General features: G+C 41.6%; 1 protein-coding gene across 17 annotated transcripts in view; it reads left to right on the top strand.

The window, feature by feature from the left end:
- Positions 1-20,511, top strand: part of ARHGEF28 (Rho guanine nucleotide exchange factor 28) — a 272,749-nt gene that overhangs the window by 187,463 nt on the left and 64,775 nt on the right. For 13 of the 17 annotated variants that reach the window (XM_046665596.1, XM_046665599.1, XM_046665597.1 and 10 more), the window contains 10 exons: positions 97-174; positions 777-819; positions 5,108-5,231; positions 5,579-5,711; positions 12,459-12,514; positions 13,564-13,612; positions 15,438-15,582; positions 15,657-15,784; positions 17,020-17,160; positions 20,110-20,357. In XM_046665596.1, the coding sequence (XP_046521552.1) occupies positions 97-174; positions 777-819; positions 5,108-5,231; positions 5,579-5,711; positions 12,459-12,514; positions 13,564-13,612; positions 15,438-15,582; positions 15,657-15,784; positions 17,020-17,160; positions 20,110-20,357 (1,145 nt within the window). The remainder of the gene's footprint in view (positions 1-96; positions 175-776; positions 820-5,107; positions 5,232-5,578; positions 5,712-12,458; positions 12,515-13,563; positions 13,613-15,437; positions 15,583-15,656; positions 15,785-17,019; positions 17,161-20,109; positions 20,358-20,511) is intronic. The other 4 variants (XM_046665609.1, XM_046665606.1, XM_046665604.1 and 1 more) reach the window with 1 other exon arrangement.

Raw genomic sequence — 20,511 nt, 5'->3', positions numbered from 1 at the left:
CCTCCTTATTATCTGGCCCATCTCCCTTTTTCAAACTGGTTTTGCCTCTTCACTCTTCCGGATTGTAATGGTAAAGGCTTTGTCCCTGCTCTGTAGATGGTGCGCTCCACAGTGGCCGTTCCCTCCTTCGGTCTCTCTCACTGTCTAAGTCAGTGTCTCTGCTCCATCTCTGTAGTAAGTACTCCAGTTCCGGAAACAAGATGGCGCTAAGCTGCTTGCATGGGCCTGCCCCTTCTACCCGCAACGAGTCCAGTGGGGAAGGTGGTTTTCCCTTCCCTGTGAGCCACGACCCACATCTCTGACCTGGCTGCTGCTGGGATTCTGTACAAGCATTGCAGCTGTGTTAAAATGGACTCTTCCTTTTGCTGGGCTTCAAACTTTTCTTTTGAGCTTTGCTACAAAGCAGTGAAGATATTTATTTATTCTGTATGTTGGGGAATTAGTGTTACGAATAAGGAATGAAGCTCTGGTGAGAAATATCCAAAAAGATAGAGCTAATTTTCTGCACTTCTGAAAATGTTTGCTGCCCCTTGATGATGCTAACTTAGTTTATGAAGTTGTTAAATGTTGCCACATGTTGGCCTCCTCTCCATTCTGTCCAAACTAGGGAAAGTGACAAAGGTATCCGGAGCAATGCCCTACCTATGTAAAATGACATTATTTTCTAACTGGGTGTGTATAATGATAAAATATGGTTGAGTGTGTGCATTTCAGACTAACACATGACTGCTAGTTTGTCTGCCTTAGTTTTCATTTTATTGTTCTGTGTCTTGTAGAGCAAAGAGCTTACAGCTTTCCGGAGCCACCAAGAGAAAAAAGGTATTTTAACTGTTCCAAATTTCCTGAGGGATGGTTTGATCCATCTTGAGAAATGTTTGCACATCACATCGTTTCTGATATCTGTGCAGTATTTCGTGAAAGGTTTCTATGCAATGAGTTTGCCTGAATCCTTTCTCCCTCTGTGATCTTTGTCAGCATAGGTTGGCCAGCTGCTCCTTTCTGTCCCCAGATGTGCAGGCCTCAGGACTGGGGTCAGAACATTTTTGGGGGGTTATTTTCAAAGCCAAAAACCTCCAGTGTATAGGACCAAGAAGGGGGCAGTGTGAGGACCACCTGGTTTAGAAAGATGCAGGTTCTCCCTGGGTCTGTCTGCCAAGACAAGAAGACTTGCTGTGGTAACAAGCCCCTGGCGGTCAGTTATAGAATGTGCCTAAACGTCTCTGCCCTCTGTCTTTATGGAGCATTGCTTAGAAGTGTTAAGTTTGGAACAAAGAATAAATGAAGAAGAAAGTATTTTAAGCTTTATCAGTTTTCTGACTGGTAGTGCAGATTTGAAAGCTTTAAGCCTAGCTTACTTACTGGGGTAAAGCTTGGGAGGCTGACTAGTGAGCGGGCAGGATTGTTGAGTTCTGTTGTTCTTGATTAACTTAACTGCTCACAAGTCACACTGTGAAATAACCCTGGGGTAATGTCAGAAATGGAATGAACACTTGGCTTTAAGAGACCATGTGAAAAAGAGGAAAATGGTTTTAATTTTCGTTATATTAATGCTGAAACTCTGAAACCTTTTAATATATGGATCAAGATGGACTATTTTGCTTTGAATAAAAGTATCAATAAGAAAAAACCTCCTTTTGTTCATTCTTATTTGTTTGAGACCAGAATGCAAACTTTGCAATGATAAAAACAGAGGAAGACTAAGAATGCCCTTTAAGAATAGGATGATGAAGATGACGTCATAACAATGACAATGATGAAAGCAAAAGCAGCAATAACGTACCATCACTGGGTGTGCCTTGCACTGTTTTACATTTATTACTTCATTTAAGCAATTTACCGACTATTTCTGGAATTTGCTCATCATCCTGGTCATCATTTAATTAGCAGTCTTCTCTCTGTCATCTTTTTAACAATTGGAGAAGTAATGGACTGATTCTAAACATTTTTTTAAATCAAAAATATTTATTTTGCATTAGGCGAGGGATTTAAAACTGGAAAGGCCAATGTCATCATTGGTTAAATACCACCGTAAAAAAGTCTTTAGGTTGGATGAGATGTATAGGGAGTGTCTCTCTTTCTTATTCCTCATTTTCTGTCATTCCTGGTTTTTTCTGTTCTCAGTCTGTCTTGGTCCACATCCTGAAAGTGTCTGACGTTATCAGTCATATTCCCTGGTGTGTCTAGTACAGCAGACCTTTCATCTCACCCACTGTGTTCCCGATGTCTTGTTGGACATGTCCGTGAGATCCCTGGCCATCCCTAATGCTCTGCTTTGGTCATGTTGTACATATGTACTTGAGGGTCTGCCTACTTTGGAATTCTCTTATTTATAGTGATCTCTTAGCTTCTGGAAAAGAATGCAGCCAGGTTAAAGGGGGTTCACTCCAGATCTTGGAGGCTCATTTCTGCAGGAGCGGACACTCCATCTATCCCAACTTCTTAAAAATTAAATGGCATGGCCCACTTATTTTATTGCTACCATCTATCTTAAATTTACTCCATCTATTACCTTCTATTAAAAAAAATTGAGCATCTGAGTGTTCAAGAAATCTCATTGTATCAATTTTCAATTTGGAATAGTGGGAACTTTTTTTTAACACTTAGATGCCCAGTTCTTTAAAAAACGAATAGGTTGTAGATATAATCGGTTAAAGATTAAGATGTTGAAGATCCATACTCTTAAGATATTTTAAATATCTGTTTACCTGTTGGAAAGGTGATACCCAGACAGTCTCTGAGGAATGAGGCTTGTGAAACTTTAGTGGGTGATTCCATTGGTCATCAAATCAATAATAGAGCTTAGGCGTTTGTGTTCTGGGATGTTGAAAAGAGTTTAATTTTTTTCAGATTCTTATAAACTGAAAATGTATTTAAATTCTGTTGTGAAATCAGTTGAGGATTTTTCCCTTCTCAGTTCTTCTCTAAATTATGTAATTGTTAGATAGATGAATGCCATGTAGTTAAATTAGATTTGAAACATGGAATCAGCGGCCTTCCACATTTGCCCAGAGGCTATACAGTGTTACCCATTCTCATAATCTGACAGTGGATCGTGTTGATGATACTCACACCTCTACAGGGTTGGATGGTTATTCTGAGTTTTTAATATTTGTTGTTTCAGTATTTGTTTTTTTACTTTGTCATGTTTCAGGTCTTATCAACATTTGAGGTTAAAGATTAAGTGGTGTGATTTTATGTCATCTTGTAGAAGTATAGAGGATACACGGTAACTTGGGTTCATTTAGAGGTTTTAAATCAGAACTGAAACATTGTTCTTGATATCGCCTTCTGTAGCATAGGGGGTGGGAGTAGAGTTGGGTAGACAGGAATTGATTTTCTTTTATTTGAGAGAGTTTAGTTATGTTCCTGCTGGGAAGTAGAGGAGAAGACTTCTTGACCTCAGAATCCACATTGACCTTAGTGTTCTTTAATTCTGAGATGTAGGGCTCCTCACCATACTGTTCTTCTCTCAGACACTGGATGGCATTTCGTGGGGTCACAAAAGGTCTTTCAGAGAGGATTCTTTCTAAGCTCTCAAATGTGTTTTTTCCCCCATTCCAAAAGTGAGCCTGTTGAATATTATGCCAGGAGTTTTGCAAATTAGGATACTTAAGACACAAGTGGTATGGAAACTTATATGTTGACCAGTCAGTTACTGAGGAGGTGGCTGTGGAAGGAATTAAGAGGGTCGGGGACTTCCTTTTGTGACTCTGAGTAGTGGTGGGTATGTTCACTTCTATCCACCTCTTTCCTTTGTAACTTTTTCAACTCTCTTCTGTAAGTCGCAAACCCAGTTTCACTTACTGTGCAGGGTTCAAGTAGGAGGACTCACACCGTCCTCACTGTGCCTTTAGATCTGCAGGACCGAGCAGCAGCTCTGAAGCCATTTATTAGTTTTTAAGTGCATTCATAGGTTTGAACTCTCAATTATCTAATATAGGGGTTAAACAACTTAAAGTTTTGTTTAATATGTACCAGGTAAGTATATATTATATTTAAGTGTGAGAGGAGCCTTAGAAATAATTTAGTCCAAGCCTGTCATTGATCAGATGAGAAAAACTGAAGTCTTAGAAACCTGTCATTGAACTCAACATTTTCGTGAGATGTAACCATACATATTTTGGTGCATATCAATAATAGGATTGCTTTGAAAAGTATTTCCCAGAGAGAAATGTGGGAGCCTCTATGCTGGCAAGTGAGCAGCTGGGGTGGGAGGGACTTCGGTTATGAAATGTTCAGTTTAAAAAGAGTCTACGGAAGTGTTATCTGGTTTGACATGATGCTTAGGTTGATCTTTGATATTCTCTCTCTCTGTAATAATATTAGAAATATAAGACTATCAGAGAAAGTTCCACGGGAAATATAACTTTCCAAAGCTGGGACTTGTTTTTTCCTAAAGAATGATGACAGGTATTAGAAGAAAATAAGTGATGTTCGGTATGTTCACAGATTGGGTACAGTTACCTCTAGTTTGCCTATTATTTGGGGGAGTATCCACAACCTTCTCTCCTTTACGACCTAGAGCATCTCACTGCAAATAGCCTGATTGAGCAGAGAGACTGAACCACAGGGCGGACAGCTGTTTCTCGAGCTGTATTGACAAAGAAAATTGTGTCTGCTGAGTATTATCTCTGTGTCCCCAAAATAAATAAAAGCCAGTTTCATAGTGTTATTTGGCTTCTCTGTGCCCTCGGAAAATTCTGATAACACAGTAAACAGGAAGATGAATGTTTTCAGAGTAAAATTATGTCTGATTTCTTTGATTTCTGCAATATTTTATTCAAAATTTTAAAGTATACAGAAAAATTGAAAGAATTATATACTGAATACCTATTTCCACTACTTAGATTCTATAATTGCTAACATTGTGAGATAATTGCTTTATCATACATCTGTCCACCTATCCATCTATAAGACACATTTTTAATAGTTTCTATCTTTGTCTTTAGAATAACCATTAAAACCTGAAAAATATATGTGTAAAAATATATGTATAAAATATATATGTATATATGTGTGTATATATACACACACATTTGTATGAATATGCTGTGTTTTACTCCCTCTTTAAGTCCTATGAGCCGTGATAACAAATTCTTTTTTGTAGAATTCAGGAAGAAGAATGGGATAAATACAGCATGCCTGCCAAATCGGAGTCTGAAAAATACAAAGTGAGCCGAACTTTCAGCTTCCTCATGAATAGGATGACTAGTCCTCGGAATAAATCTAAGGTAATTGAGATTTTGCGCCTCTTGTCAATAAAACATATGTGACTCTTTCTCAACACTCAGTATAGTTCCCACTTTCCCTTTAAAATCACTTACCTGAGATTTTATACACGTATGTTTGAAAACCTCTGTATTTCTTATGGAGTGTCGTCCAAGTCATTAGAAATACTAAGACAGCTACATGCTGGTAATATTACAGTTGGGCCTGACTGTGCTCCTGCTGTGCAGTCCTTAGATTCTGAGAGAAAACGTAGAGATTCTGTTTGCATGACTCCTGTAAGAAGGTTGCCTCTCAGTGTTTCTTTTTTCTCATTTTCCCCCAATTTCCTGCTGCTGCTGCTCTATTGAAGACGAAAAGCAAGGATGCCAAAGACAAAGAGAAACTGAGTCGACATCAGTTTGTTCCTGGAACGTTCTCTGGGGTTCTGCAGTGTTTGGTTTGTGATAAAACACTCCTGGGGAAAGAGTCATTCCAGTGTTCTAGTAAGTTCTCGGCCTGGTGTGTGCTGTCTTTGAGCTTTGCCCACCCAGACTGTGCAAGAGAAGGGTGCTTGCTGGCGTGTTTGCATAGACTTTCGTTGTAGGGCTGCTCATGTGATTTAACAACTTATCAGGCAATGGCCCGTGATGTGATGGGCAGTACCTTCTGTCCACAAGACTGGTATGCCTCTGCCTACTTGACCTCTCCGCTGGGGCATCTAAACAGCTTCTCAAATGTTACATGTCCAACATGGAGCTCTGCCTTCCCCCTCCTGTGCCCTGACAAGCTGACCCTCTAGTTAATGGCAGCCCCATCGTTCCAGCCAGATGCTCATGCCAAAGATGGTGGAGTATTTCTTTACGCCTCTCTTTCTCTCCGTCCTACATCCAATCCTTCAGCAATCCTCTTGGCTCTTTCTTCAATGTATATGGGAAAGCCAGCCACTTCTTACCCCCTGCCACAGCTCGCACCCTGGGCTGAAGCCACCATTTCAGTAGCTTTCTAACTGTTTTTCTTGCACTTTTAACACGAAAAGCACAGTTCACAAAATATCTGTTCTCAAGACATCAGCCAGAGTGAGTTTGGCAAGGTGCGTTCCACATCCTCCAGTGGGGACAGCATCCTTCCTCTCATCTCCTGAGGAAAGCCAGACCTTGCCCATGGCTGCAGGGCCCTGTGAGCTCCCCGCCTCATCCTCTCCTCTGCTCTTCTCCCCTCCCCCTTGCTCCCTCTGCTCCAGTCACTTTGGCAGCTTTGCAGTTCTTGAAACATGCCAGGCAGGCTCCTGCGGAAGGGCCTTCCCTTCTTCGGGCAACTCCTCCCTCACCCGCGTGGATGGCCCCCGGCCCTCCTTCAGGTCTGCTTGGGTAACACCTTCTCAGTCAGGCCTTTCCTGACCATCTGATGCTTGGCTCGTTATTTTTCCCTTTTCTAGCCCCTGCCCCAACCCCAGCATTTAACCTCATCTAACTTGCTATATGTTTTATGTATTGGTTTTCTTGTCTCCTTCACCAGAATATAAATTCTACGAGGTCTGGGTTTTTGTCTGTTGATTTCATCCTCTGCTGTGTCCACAGTGTCTAGACAATGCCTTGTGCAGAGTAGAGGCTTAGTAAATATTTGTGGAGTGAAAGAATAATTCAGCATGAAAGAATTCAGGCCCAGGCGGGTGAAATACATATCATGTATTTGGTGGCCAGAATTAAGGAATATCTGGGACATGGGATGGGAGCACAAAGGGAAGAGAGGAGCAGGGCAAGGTTATGTGTAAAGTTCCTCTTCAAATGCCTGGAAAAGGATTAAGTTAAAATTCAAATGTTGCAGCCATGGTTGTGCATCTGATGGAAATGCAACCTGCATAGGCACTGAAGGCAGGTTTCACCTTCTCACCGTTGAGCCTGTTTGTAATGACGCCAGCTCCACTGCGTGCGTGAACTTTGCTTTCTCCGACACTTGATTTCTTTCTTTTATGGGATCTGAAAAGGCATCAGCAGTTCAGATGTGATGTAATTCGCTGAGTGTCTAGAAATCTGCTGCAGTATCGTCAATGGATTGTTTCTGGCTCGCCTACATGTCAGCAGTCGGTTTAGATGTGCGATGGCATGTGCTTCATTGGTTGTTCCCGGGGCTGGATCCCTTCAGTTGTACCCCAGCTGCATCCACCACCTGTCTGTCGTCTCATTTTAAGACAGACTCCTCAGGTTGGGTGCCATCCACTCGCTGCTCTAATGTCCATCCCTTCCGCTTCCTCCTTAGCCATCTACCTTCTGGCCTCTGTCGTCACTGCTTAGCAGGCGTCCTGCTTTTCACAGAAACTTGGAGTCACTTCCTAGTCAGCTCTGCAAGTCTTTCCTCATTATTCAGACTCACAGATCTGTCTTCGTGATGGTTGCCCCTTCATTTAGGTAAAGGCTCTCCTTTCTGTGCACCCACCCTTCTGTTTCACCGCATGTATTGTCACCCTTTTCCGACCTCTGAGCGCCCTCCAAACTCAGTTCCTGGGCGATTGTTTTTTCCTTTAGTGTTTCTAAGTATAGTCATCCAATCTTTTGCTCTAAAATAGTATATTTAGACCTGATCTTCTTAGATTAATGTCTTTATCCCTCACTTTCTACTTCCATATTTCCAGTTGCCTAGACAGGCTGGATGCCTGTGTAATTTGTGGCCACTTTTGGCGAATTGCAGAAGAACTATGGTATAAACCAAGACCATCCCAGCCACACTGGCTCAGAATGACCCTATCTGTGGGCATCATCACCCAGAGATTGCATTGTCTCCAGACCAACGTGGCTAAAACTGACCTCAAAATCCACATGCAGAAGGCCATGCTTCCTACTGTGCTGGTGGCACAGCTCAGACCTTGGGCACCTTGACCCCTCTGCTCATTTGTCCCCCAGCTGATCTTATTTGATCACACTTTCCTTTCTCCCTGTCAGCATTCTGGTAGAGTCTCATCTGCACCTTCTGGGTTGCTGAGAGCCCATTGTTCTAGTTTCCCTCCCTCTGGCGATTTTCGCTTCTGATTTATCCTGACTATAGTGACTACAGGAATGCTACTTTCATCAGCCTGCATGCACTGAAGGATGTCTCTCCTTCTGGTTTACTGGATGAAGCCTGACTCTTCAGATGCATTGGGTTCCCTCTTTGTACCTGTTGACGAGTCCTTCCGCTGGTTCCCTTGTCAGCCTTGGTTTACAACCAGAGGCCTCGCCAGGCGTGCCGTCCCACCTCGCGTGTTCTCCTGCCTCTGTCCTGCGTGTTCCCTGACTCCTCTGTATCAGTCCTCATTTCTCACCTCCTCGTGGAAGGTCTTCTGACCACTGTGGCCTCAATTCCTGCACATCATGCTTATGAGCCATTTATCTCGTTCTGTTTAATACTGAGTTATGTACAAGCTCTTTTGATTTTAGCTACTAGAACAGACTAAGTTCTTAAAGGACTATCGTCACACAATGATTCTTTTGTATTTCCTACAGCAGTTGTCACAAAGCTGGGCCCTTAGACACTCAGATGTAGTTAATGACTTATGGAAAGCGTAGGGAGCCAGCACTCACTGGAAAGTAAACTTTTGTTCAGAATACGTCCGTTCATACTGAGCGGTCAGGAGGATGGCCGTGGAAGTTTTAGTGGAAGATGGAAATTGCTGAAAGTATATAGGATATGTTTAGCTTTTAAAATAGTTATTAATTTAAAAAAATGCAATAGGAGTCATAGAAGATACAAAGTTTAAGGAGAAACTTAAAATTATCCAAAATTTTACCACCTAGAGAAAATTTACCATTCGTATTTTGATGGAGTCCCTTATAATAAAAAAGTCAGCTTTTTATGCCATTGTTTCATTTGATGATGCCGTCAAATGTGTTTAGTTATTCTTCACTTTTTTAACGTGAGTTTTTTCCCAAATTTTTCGCAGTATAATGTCTCAGCGAGAATTCGTTTGCACACATCACTGTCCATGTCTTTGATTATTGCCGTAGATTAAATTCTAGAATCAGTAGGAATATATGTTTGATTCCTCTTAACCCGCAGTTTTCTAGAAGACGTTTTAAGATTTACAGTTTTTTTGGGAGGAGAGTGTTGGGGTTTTAAACTTTGTTGTGAAGTTTTTTACACTTGATAAGAGAATTTGGTGTACAATCTATGCCGTTTTTGGTGAATAATCCTTTCATGGATGTATTTTTGTTTTTAATTATGAAGGTTAATATTTCTAATATTAAAAATGTACAATATAAAACAAAACACAAATATTCGCAATCCTGGTGTCCGTATTTTTCTTTGTTTAAAGCCTGAGTTGGTAGTTTCCCACAAAAATTGTATTTCTATAAAATTCTCCTTGTTTATAAATTTCACTGCTTATGTTTTGGTCCTACATTATTTGGTGCACAGAAGCTCACGAATCACCCTTCATTGCAGGTTGAACTTTCATCCACATAAAATAACCTTTTAATACCATTGAATGACTTTTGCATTGAATTTTACTTTGTCTACAGTTAATAATCCTCTTGCTTTCCTTTTGTTTGTATTTCCCTTAACTATTTCTGTGTGTTTGTTTTGGGGTGTGTGGCCTTAATTTAGCTATAGGTACTCTGCAATGGAACTGACCTTGCCTTATAAGGAGGGTTTTTTCTTGTTTACATTTAATTTTACAGCTATCAACCATCTTTCATCATTCTCTGCTGTTTTCCTTGATGTCTGGCCTAGCTACTTATTTATTTGTTTCTCATAATAGTGTTATTTATTTATTTTTTTATTTGCGGTAACGGTGGTTTATAACGTTATCTAAATTTCAGGTGCACATCGTTATCTGGTTTAGCTATTTAGACCCTGTGTTAGGGGTTTGGCAAGATAAAATCCTTTAAGATCTGCTAATAATAACTGGAAGGCTGTGTAAGGCTTATTATTGAATCTTCTTTTATTTCTCTCACATTTACCTTTCCCCCAGCCTCTATTAGTATACTGAATTCATTGTTATCATTTTTATATTATATATTTAGTCTTGTAGGAGTGATTTTCTATTTCAGTAGTGATTCGGTATCCGTGCTTGGTTCTGTCATTATTTACAACTGTTTAGATGTGATTCTTTGTTTAGCTGGTCTCAGGGCTCACTTTTGACCGCCTGTTTTTCTTTAAATAAAGCTGATCCATTCTTGAACCCTTAATTTTGATTCTTCTCTTAATAGACTAGAGTAGGATTTCAGGTAATTTTTTTTCAAGGTTATTGGAATGATCTGTTTTCTTTTTTTTTTTTAAAGATTTTATTTTTTCCTTTTTCTCCCCAAAGCCCCCCGGTACATAGTTGTGTATTCTTCGTTGTGGGTTCTTCTAGTTGTGGCATGTGGGACGCTGCCTCAGCGTGGTCTGACGAGCAGTGCCATGTCCGCGCCCAGGATTCGAACCGACGAAACACTGGGCCGCCTGCAGCGGAGCACGCGAACTTAACCACTCGGCCACGGGGCCAGCCCTGGAATGATCTGTTTTCTGAAGTCTTGTGTATCTAAGGGTATATCTTTGCTTTTTCACGCAAGGAAAGCAATTTATCTGGCTAAACAAATTCTTAGCCCAAACCTTTGCAATGCTGTGTCCTCACTGGCCTGTTGTATCTGGGCGTCTGGAATCACAGTGGGAAAGTCCGGGACCTGCCTTGCCTGGTTCCTCCACCGGGAACCTGCTTTTTCTGCCGAGATGCTTGAGGACTTAATTTTTGAATCTCATAGATATTGTCAGAATGTGTCAGTAGAATAGGTGTCATTTAATAATTTTTCCTTGAAAATAGTGAGATCTTTTGATTTGCCTTTTTTGGTTCTTTTTAAACTTTATAAAGGTTTTTGTCCGTTGCAGCTTTGACTATAACTTCTGATCTACTTTTTCTGCTTTCTTGCTTGGTCAGGTGTGATCTGTCATTGGTCTTCTTTGTGTGACACCTTCCATTGCATAATTAGACCTTTTCTCCACATTCTGAAGGGAACGTCATAGTGCTGCTTTGATGTTTTCTGACGTTGATTCTTCTCAATTCCATTGAAGTTCTGTTCCTGCCCTTTCTCCTCCCCTGCATCCTTTCTTGTCTCTCAAAGCTCCATTTCCCTCCCATCTTGCTGACCTGTTGTCACATAGTGTTCTCCTTTCTTGGCCTTTTGGTCCCATTTTATGTCTATTTTATGTCTCTTATGGAGAACACATTTCAGATATCTAAACTTTTCTCTCTATTTCTGGACTGAACAGTATGCAGGCTTGCTCTTCCTGTGGGTTTTCAGTATAAGTTTGTTCTGCGGTAGCTCCTAGCTGCTTTTTTCCTTTTCCTTTCATTCGCTTGTTCTGGAATGAGGAGAGAGCTGTCTGATTTCGATGTTTGCCAGCAGGACAGTTCGTGCATGAGCCTGGGCTCTGCTCCTTGGCCGTTGAGGTGCTGGTTGGAATGCCTCTGCAGACCGTTCTGAGCCTCCGGCTCGGTTCTCAGTGGGTTACGGGCACTTTTCTGGTGTGGTTTTCATGGACCAGAGTGGGACCTTCTACCCTTGAGGCAGGATTCTTTCTAAGGAAGTTTCTGTAAGCCACAGACTCCTCCATCTACACACAGCATGTGGGGGTGGTAAGAATAAGGGGTCATGGTGGAGGGTGTGGATACCCGAGTGGGGAGAGGGCAAGAAGAGCAGTTCCCACAGGAGGCAGCTTTCCATGAAGACAGCTCGGCTTTCTGGGCCAGTGGGCAGAACGGGGCAGGCGAAGTGTTCCCTCCCTTCTTCCAGTGAGATGAGGCCACGTTGTTTCATGAAGTAAAACACAGGCAAACCGCTCTCTTTCCTCTTTCAGTTTGGCTACCTCGAGTGGTAGGAATTCCTGTCAGAGGGGGGCGATGCGTTTTTTCAGCTTTGTTGTGAGTTTTCTTTCTTTCCACCTTCAGAGGCGTAGTTACTGCCAGCCAGATGTGAGCAATCCCTTCAATATAGGGCGTGTAGTGGGAAATGAGTTCTCAGGCAGACACAAAAGTGTATGTCATGCATATTCCAGGTTTCATAATTGACGACACCCTCTGCGGAAGGGGAACAATCGCTCCAAGGAAATGAAAATATTAACAGCGTGCTTGTGCTTGAGCTGTGGGGCTAGATGTGATTTAAATATTTTTTTCCTCCTGAAAGAGTTTTCTGAGTAGTTTTTGTTTATGTGCTGTTTTTATAATGACTAGTAAAAGCATGATGCATTCTTAGTCATTTCAGGTTAACTTAAATAAGACGGTTCTTCTGCCTTTGTTTCAGACTGTAGTGCAAGTGTTCACAAGGGATGTAAGGACGCCGCGCCCCCGTGTACCAAGGTGATCGCTCAGTCGTTTGTGAACATTGCGTGTTTATACCCAGCTGGGTTGCTTCGTGTGGTCTGTTTAGGTTTTGCTCTTTGTTACTGTCTAGATTTATTTCTAAAGTGATAAAATAACATGTGCTCAAAGCGTAGAGTTACTGCCTTAACTGTGTGCTTGTAGATACAGAGGGAAAGCTCCAGTCTGGCCATTTGTGTCATGCGGGTGGGTGGTTAGGTTTTCTGCTAGGGCCTGCGTGGTTTACCAGTGTGAACCCTGGGCACATGTAAATAAGGCAAGAACAGTAATTCACAAACATCAGCAAACCTCAGCATCACGTGGAGGACCTGTTAAAACACGGTTTTCTGGGCCCCACTTCCAGAATTTCTGATCCGGTAGTTCTGGGTGGGGCCTGAGAATTCGAATTTCTAATAAGTTCCCAGGTGATGCTGCTGGTCCCAGGACCACCCTGCGAGGCCCCCTGGACTGGAGGAATGTTCTCTGTGAGGGTGGGCTTGAGTAGTGGGGGCCTCTATCATTCAGTTCGTTTCTTTCCCACTCCAAAGTCATGTCAGAAGTGCATGATGAACCTCCAGAGGGAAACCTGGAGTCACTAACGTCCGCACTGGCTGCAGCCCACGTGGTGTCAGGTCGCAGAGTTGAGGGTGGCGTTTCAGTGCTCAAAGTCTGTGTCCCGTGGGTGGGAGGCATAGCCAGGGGTGGAAAGAGACAAGTGGGGGCAGGGCAGTGCTGATGGGGACTCCCTTTCAGCCTGGGTCTGGACACAGGAGCTGGGGCCTTCTGTTCCCTGGGCTTTTAATAAAGCTGGGATATTCGTGATACATGTGTTCGTGAGGCAGGCCTTCTTCAAACTTGCCCATCTCGTTAGCATAACATTTTCCTCTCTGTTGCATTTATTGTCTTTTGCTTTGAATTCTTCTTTGTTTGAAATAAAATAACAATGAAAGTGACACAGATAAGACTCTGTTCTGTGTAACTGTGTGGACGTGCTTGTAGTCCGATGGCGCTTTGATCTTATTTTTTGTGTTTCTAATGTTCTTTACCAGAAATCCCAAGAGAAATACAACAAGAACAAACCGCAGACCATCCTTGGAAGTAAGTGATGTGGAAAACAAGAACTTTTTTCAATTTCATACATACCGCACGGCTTTCCAATGTAAAACACCCTCTCCTCTTGTTTTCTCATTTGCCCAATTATTTCTTCTTTTATACCGTAGGCTTGGCATAACTTCTGGTTATACAGAGAGGTCAAGAACGGCATAAACTTCTCTGGCAGCCTAATAGCCTCTGTACTACATGTGCGAGATGGCCTTTCACACTGGGGAGGGCTATATGGCTGAGGGATTACTCTCTTACCTCAGTTCTAAGATGCGATCTAGTGTAACATACACTCTTGATTTCATAACAACGTTTTGGGGGAAAAGAGAAACACTACATTAAATGTACATAATTTTGTTTTCCTAGCAGTAGCACATGTTTATCTAGATAAATACACGCTAATGTTTCTTAATAATCCCCGAGTTAGGGAAAAACCTTCCAGTTTGGAATCTCTGGATTCCTGTCAGCCCTGTTGTCCGTCAGCAGAGCAGCCTGGTGCTTTTCAGTAGCTGTGCTGAGGCTGTGGTCTCATGGGCTCCTTTAGGATGACAGTGAAATTACAAGGCACACCGAGTTTTGTTTGTGTGTGGTTAAACTCGGAGGTTCTGTTTTTTCTTGAATTACATATTGCTGAAATTGAAACAGTTTCCCTTGAAAATAATTGGCAGCCTTTGATAGTTCTTTATGTTGCATGTAAGAACCAGTCACACCATCACCTCCTAAGTTTGAAAATCTTTTGATTTATTATGAGAGATTTTTGCAGTTTCTTCTGCCTCAAATACGGCATTGCTTGCCACGTGGCAGGCATTTTAAGTTTGTGGTCTCTTTTCATTTCAATGCTGTACCAAAGTGTGACCAGTGTTTTAAAAGCCGTTTGAATTAAGGGACAATGAAGTGTGCAGATTCATTGGTGACATGTGATTGGGTGTGATGTCACACATTAGGGTAAGCTAGCGTGGGCAGTAACAACTGTGACATCATTTACTCCCCCGCTTTGACCACAGAAGTCCCTTTGACCTCAGTTGTTGGGTGCTTCTCAATTTCATAAGGTTAAATGTGAAAATAAAAGACATCTTAGAACTGATAAAATACCATCTATTCCTTTTCTTTACTTGGGAGTCATGAGAATAAAATTAAACCATACACGCATAAAATCCTTTGGAATATCCTGAGGTTCCCATATATTCCTATAATATCACAAGATTGAAATATTTTCTGAGAGCCATTTCTAGTACACATCAAATGTAAATGCGTGTATGCCCATGACATTTTAGGACTGACCAGAAAGGTATGGAAGCACCATTTAGTTTTCAGTGGGTGAGAGACCAGCTCAGCTTGGCTTGCAGGTTTCACTTGCCTGAAATTCTTACCCTTAAGAACAGCCTCCCCAGCATCATTCCAATCCAGTGACATACTGTGTGTGTGATTATTTGTACACACAATGTGCATTCTAGTAGTGGTGCTAATAACACCTTGCATCCCCTTAAAGCTGGCTCTAAGGAGCACAAGCGGTGGTTTATGGGAAAGCTGTCCTGTTTCCCCATTCCATTTTCTTGCTTGTTTGTGTCATGCCAGCCGCCCACGGTCTCCGAGTGGGTATGCTGAAGCAGACTGCTGCCTGGGCACCAGGAGGCTGTGAAGTAGAAGGGACGTTGAAGCAGGTGTCGGGATGTGGCAGGGAAACTGGCTTCAAGGCCCAGCAGGGACACATTAGGAGTGGCCATTCCAGTGTTCAACCTCCTGGCTTTTAAGTGTCTACCTCTACTTGTTGTGATTACTGCCCTCTGTGAAAACCACATGAAGCATCCATTCTGATTTCCAGATTCTTCATTTAGAGACGTCCCGCTGCCTGCTCTCTCCTTGCACCCTTCTTCCTCCATGCCGATTGGATTGCCGGCCGGGAGGAAAGAAACTTCAGGGCAGGTCCATCCGTTGTCCAGAAGCGTTCCAGGAACCACCTTGGAAAGGTGAGGCTCGGTGTGGTTTTACGTCTTAAGGTCTCAGAGCTGCTGCTGGGGCTGACTCCTCTCGCTCCCTCCAGCTTCAGGAGGTCGGGGCCGTCCCTGGAGTCTGACAGCGACGGGAGCGCCTGGAGAAGCAGGTCTCATTCCGATGAGCTGTTACAGTCTGTGGGCTCTTCTCCCTCCATGGAGTCTTTCTTAATGGAAGGTGAGGGGAGATGTGTGTGTGTTTGCTTGTGTTTCCGTGAGCATTTGCCAAAAGCAATGTTTTCTGAAGGATTTAAGATTGAAATATATTCTTTTGTTCTTTTTAAAAGAATTCTGTTTCGTGGTGTCTGTTACGTATAGGCTCTTCTGGTAGAAAGGATGAAAATTTAGCCCTGGAGGAGGCTCCGGGATAGTGACAAAGAAAATGTGATTTTTTTTTTAATTGAACATATTCCTAAAAGAGCATGTCGTAAACCTAAGGGGAAGAAATACATTGTGTGCTTGTTATGCTTTAAAAAAACTTTTACAGCTATTGATGAATTGGAATAGGATCGTGCATTAAAAATATGGACTTCATGTAAGACTGAACTTGCTTGGATCTCTGATTTATCCCCATCTGTTGCCTCCTCCTTCTGGGAGAATGAAAGCATTTTTTTTTTTTTTTTTTTTTAAGAGTATGTGTTGTAGGATAGGACTTAATCTGGGGAATTGCTTATTGTATCCAAGCTGTGTCAACAAAGGAAGGAAAACCAAATGCAAGAGAAGTAACGAGGAAGGTGTGGATTCTGCCCCAGAAATCTGTTTCTTTTATTTAAACTTAAGGCTTTAAATCCATTGTCATCTCATCTTTACTGCTCTGAGCTGGAATGTCTCCAAGGAGTCTTGTTTGGACAATTAGGATTTAGTTGCCTGAAGAGGGATGTGTGTGTGTTGTCAAATTGTCAGAAGAATCTGTCCTCCCATGTGACTCGAGTCCCTGTGCCTTGAGTCATGTTGGCACTGAAGACAGCAAGGCACGTAAAGAACAAATCCAGTGGACAAGTACAGCGCTCAGATCTGAGTCAAGAGTGCAGAATAACCGGGGACAAAAGAAATCAGCGAGTTCAAGATTCTGTAGTCCCAGTGTGGATTCCCAAGGTTACCAAAACTGAAACAGAGCAAGTCCAAACAAACGAAAGAAGCTTCAAATGTCCTTTTCTTTGCATGGACACAGTCACTGTTTTGGTTCCTGATTCCTCTTCTTTTCTGAGAGCCGTCTTGATTGGAACCATCTCACCAGCATGGTTTTCAGAGGGTCCACCTGCACATCAGCAATATTTGGACTGAGTTGTGTCTGGGTTCACAGCGGGTTTATTTGGTGTGAGAGTCCACAAACATGGGTGTTGTGAGGGTCTGCTTGTGTTATGTGTGTGATTCCACTTCTGGCTTTTCTTTTCTTGTCTAAACACACGTTAGATGTTGTGGATTCGTCCCTGTGGAGTGACCTCAGCAGTGATGCCCAAGAGTTCGAAGCAGAATCCTGGAGTCTTGTGGTGGACCCCTCGTTTTGTAGCAGGCAGGAGAAGGATGTCATCAAAAGACAGGATGTCATTTTTGGTAAGCGTTTCAAATAAGCTCTTTCGGCTGAAGCAGTGTGGTGTGGAGGAAAGAGCGTGGAATTTGAAACCATATGGACCTGGGTTCAAATCCCAATTCCGCCACTTTCTTGTTACTTGATCTCAGACAAAATATTTCACTCACCTGGACCTCAGTTCCTCTGTCTGTAAAATGGGGATAATGATACTCAGGTTTAAAGTATTGTGAGGCTTCACTGAGGCATTGTGTGTGCCTGGTACAAAGCAAATTTTCTTTCTCGTATCCTTTTCCTGTCTGTTTAGGCATGGCCTATGCTCCCTTACTGCTTCCACTGTAAGAACCACAGCGAATTGTCACGTATTTAATGTAGGGTGGACAGGGCTGCTGCATATATGGCCTGTAGTTTGCCCCCACACCCCAGGGGTGCCATTCCCATAGACGGCAGGGGACTGTGGCCCCTGGGTCAGGGCAGTGCATGACTGCGTGCTGGAGTCCTCGGTGTGGAGCTCAGCTCTAGTGAGATTTCACCATTTCATGCTGTTTGGCAGCCTGAATTAGAAAGTGAAGTTTAAAAAATTTTCAAGTATAAAATAGACGTTAAAAAGTGGATAGAAGAAGATCCCCTACTCTACAGATGAGACTGGTTCTCAGTTTTCACTAGTCCTGTGTGTGCAAGTATGGGCCGACAGGTCCAGTGGCCGTGAGAGCCCCTTCCCACCTGCATCAGGTGGTGGTTCTGCAGGTCGGATGATGGGTGAGTGCGCTCTGAAACGTGTCCAGGGCTGTAGAGGGGTGAGTTACTTTGGAAAGGAAGATGCTGTCCCCTTGGGTAGTTCTCATGCAGTGTTTATTATACTGTAATTTTTCTTCACTTATCTCCTGTCATATATTATTAAGAATAAGGTAACCCATTTCGGGCAAATTATCATGTGGTGTAGTTCACAGTGTGGCCTTTGGTGTCAGAAAGGCTTGTTCTGGGGAAAATCCTTCACCCTTTCTTCTTCTTTGTCTCTCTTTTAAAGAAGAGGAAAATTATCCCTATTTTTTGGGTCATAATAGAGAATTGCATTAAAAAGATTAAATGAAATGGTTAAGTTCTTAGTACAGAGTAGGTGCTAAAAACACAGTGGGATCTGATAATAATAATTTAAAGTTAGTAGGTTCCCAATTAAACAGATTTTTGTTTATGGTAAAATAATAAACAAAACTACATTTAGATTTGTTTATCCTCCCTGGCTGATATTTTATATTCTTTCTCAAAACATGTAAGTGAGTTTGGAAATACTCATTAATCTAAAACTTGTGCTTCTGGTGCTCCCACAAATTTTGAATTCTTATTTTCTCTAATGACATTTTGAAAATTGAGATTTAATTCACGTGCCGTGAGATTCACCCCTTTACAGTGTGCAATCCAGTGGCTTTTAGTATATTCATAAAGTTGTGCAACCGTCAACCACCATCTGATTCCAGAGCATTTTCATCACTCTGAAAAGAAACCCTGTTCCCGTCAGCAGTCACTCTCCATTTCCTTCTCCCACCAGCACGTGGCAACTGCTGATCTACTTTCTGTCCCTACGGATTTGCCCGGACATTTCACATAAATGGAATTGTACAAAATTTAGTCTTTTGTGACTGGCTTCTTTCACTTAGCATACTGTTTTCAAGATTCATGCGTATTGTAATATATATTAATATATCATATATCATATATATGTAGTGTATATTTTATGGCTGTATATGTAATATATAAATAATACATATATAATAAAATATGTGTAATATATATTTCATTGTATAGATATACCACAATTTGTTCATCTAATCATCAGTTGTTGATCATTTGGGGTTGTTTCCACTTTTTGGGTCATGTAGTAACTTTATGTTTAACATTTTGAAGAACTGCCAGACTGGTTTTCCAAAGCAGCTGCATCACTTTATATTCCCACCAGCGATGTATGAGGGTTTTAATGTCTCCACGTCCTCACAAACATCTCTTTAATGTCCATCCTTTTTATTACAGCTATCCTAGTGTCTGAGAAGTGGTATCTCATTTTGGTTTTGATTTGCGTTTCCCTGAAGGCTAATGATGTTGAGCATCTTTTCATTGCCTGTTGGCTATTTGTATGTCTCTTTGGAGAAACATCTATTCAAAGCTTTTGCCTATTTTGAAGTGGGTTATTATTTTTTTTATCATTGAGTTGTAAGAGTTCTCTATATATTCTAGACACAAGTTCCTTATCAGATATATGATTTGCAAATATTTTCTCCCATTCCATGGGCTGTCTTTTCACTTTCTTGATGATGTCTGTTGATCATGACAAATTGTTTTCTCCTGGAGAAAATGTGATTTTGGAGACAGACCCAGAAATAGAAAGAACCTATTGTGGTCTGCATTGAGGAACTTTATTATATTTAATTCAATTTAATTCACCAAGTTAATTGTGCTCCTACTATGGAAAAACACAAAACTGAAAGAAAGAGGGAAAGAAAAGTGGTAAACTAGGTTATATTTTGATAGAGCATTTAGGAGAGACTAAGACCTGGTTCCAGCTGAAGGTACCTAAAGATGTTAGCTGGTTATATCCTGAGAGTTTCAGATGTATTGGATTCTCATGTATTGGACTGGATTTATACATGTCCTCTTATAATTTCTAGGAAAAAGAAAATAGTTTAGTATTTTGAGCTTACGTTAGATGTTTAATCAAAGCCGACTTTTATAGTGGAAGAATATTGTTATTCCTAAACATTCCTTCTTTTTAATTTGTGTAACATGCAGTGGTTAGCTACTAATTTAGGTCAATAGGGATACTTTTTTATTGAGGTCTAGTTGGCATATAACGTTATATTCGTTTCAGGTGTACCACCTGATGATTTGATATTTGTATATATTGCAAAATCACCACCACAGTACGTTTAGTTGACATCGGGATACTTGTTTCTTTAAAGCTTGTTTCTGCTCACCTGTTTCAGAGCTGATGCAGACAGAGATGCATCACATCCAGACTCTGTTCATCATGTCCGAGATCTTCAGGAAAGGGATGAAAGAAGAGTTACAGCTTGACCACAGCACTGTGGATAAAATCTTTCCCTGTCTAGATGAGTTGCTGGAAATCCATAGGCGTTTCTTCTACAGTATGAAGGAGCGAAGGCAGGAATCCTGTGCTGGCAATGACAGGAATTTCATCATCGACCGAATTGGAGACATTCTAGTACAACAGGTGAGAAAGATGTAAGGCTAAAAACCTTAAAAACCTAATGATTTGCCCACTCTCTACAGTACTAAAAACCTATCGAGAACTGGAATTGGTTTCATTACAGTTGTTGACAGATGAGTTTGGTTGATTTTCTTTTATTTGATGTTGGTTTGTTTAC

This window comes from Equus quagga, chromosome 7 (genome assembly GCF_021613505.1).
Source record: "Equus quagga isolate Etosha38 chromosome 7, UCLA_HA_Equagga_1.0, whole genome shotgun sequence".
Taxonomy (NCBI): Eukaryota; Metazoa; Chordata; class Mammalia; order Perissodactyla; family Equidae; genus Equus; species Equus quagga.
The sequence above is the reverse complement of the archived record's forward strand: the minus strand, read 5'-3'. Positions and strand labels throughout refer to the sequence as shown.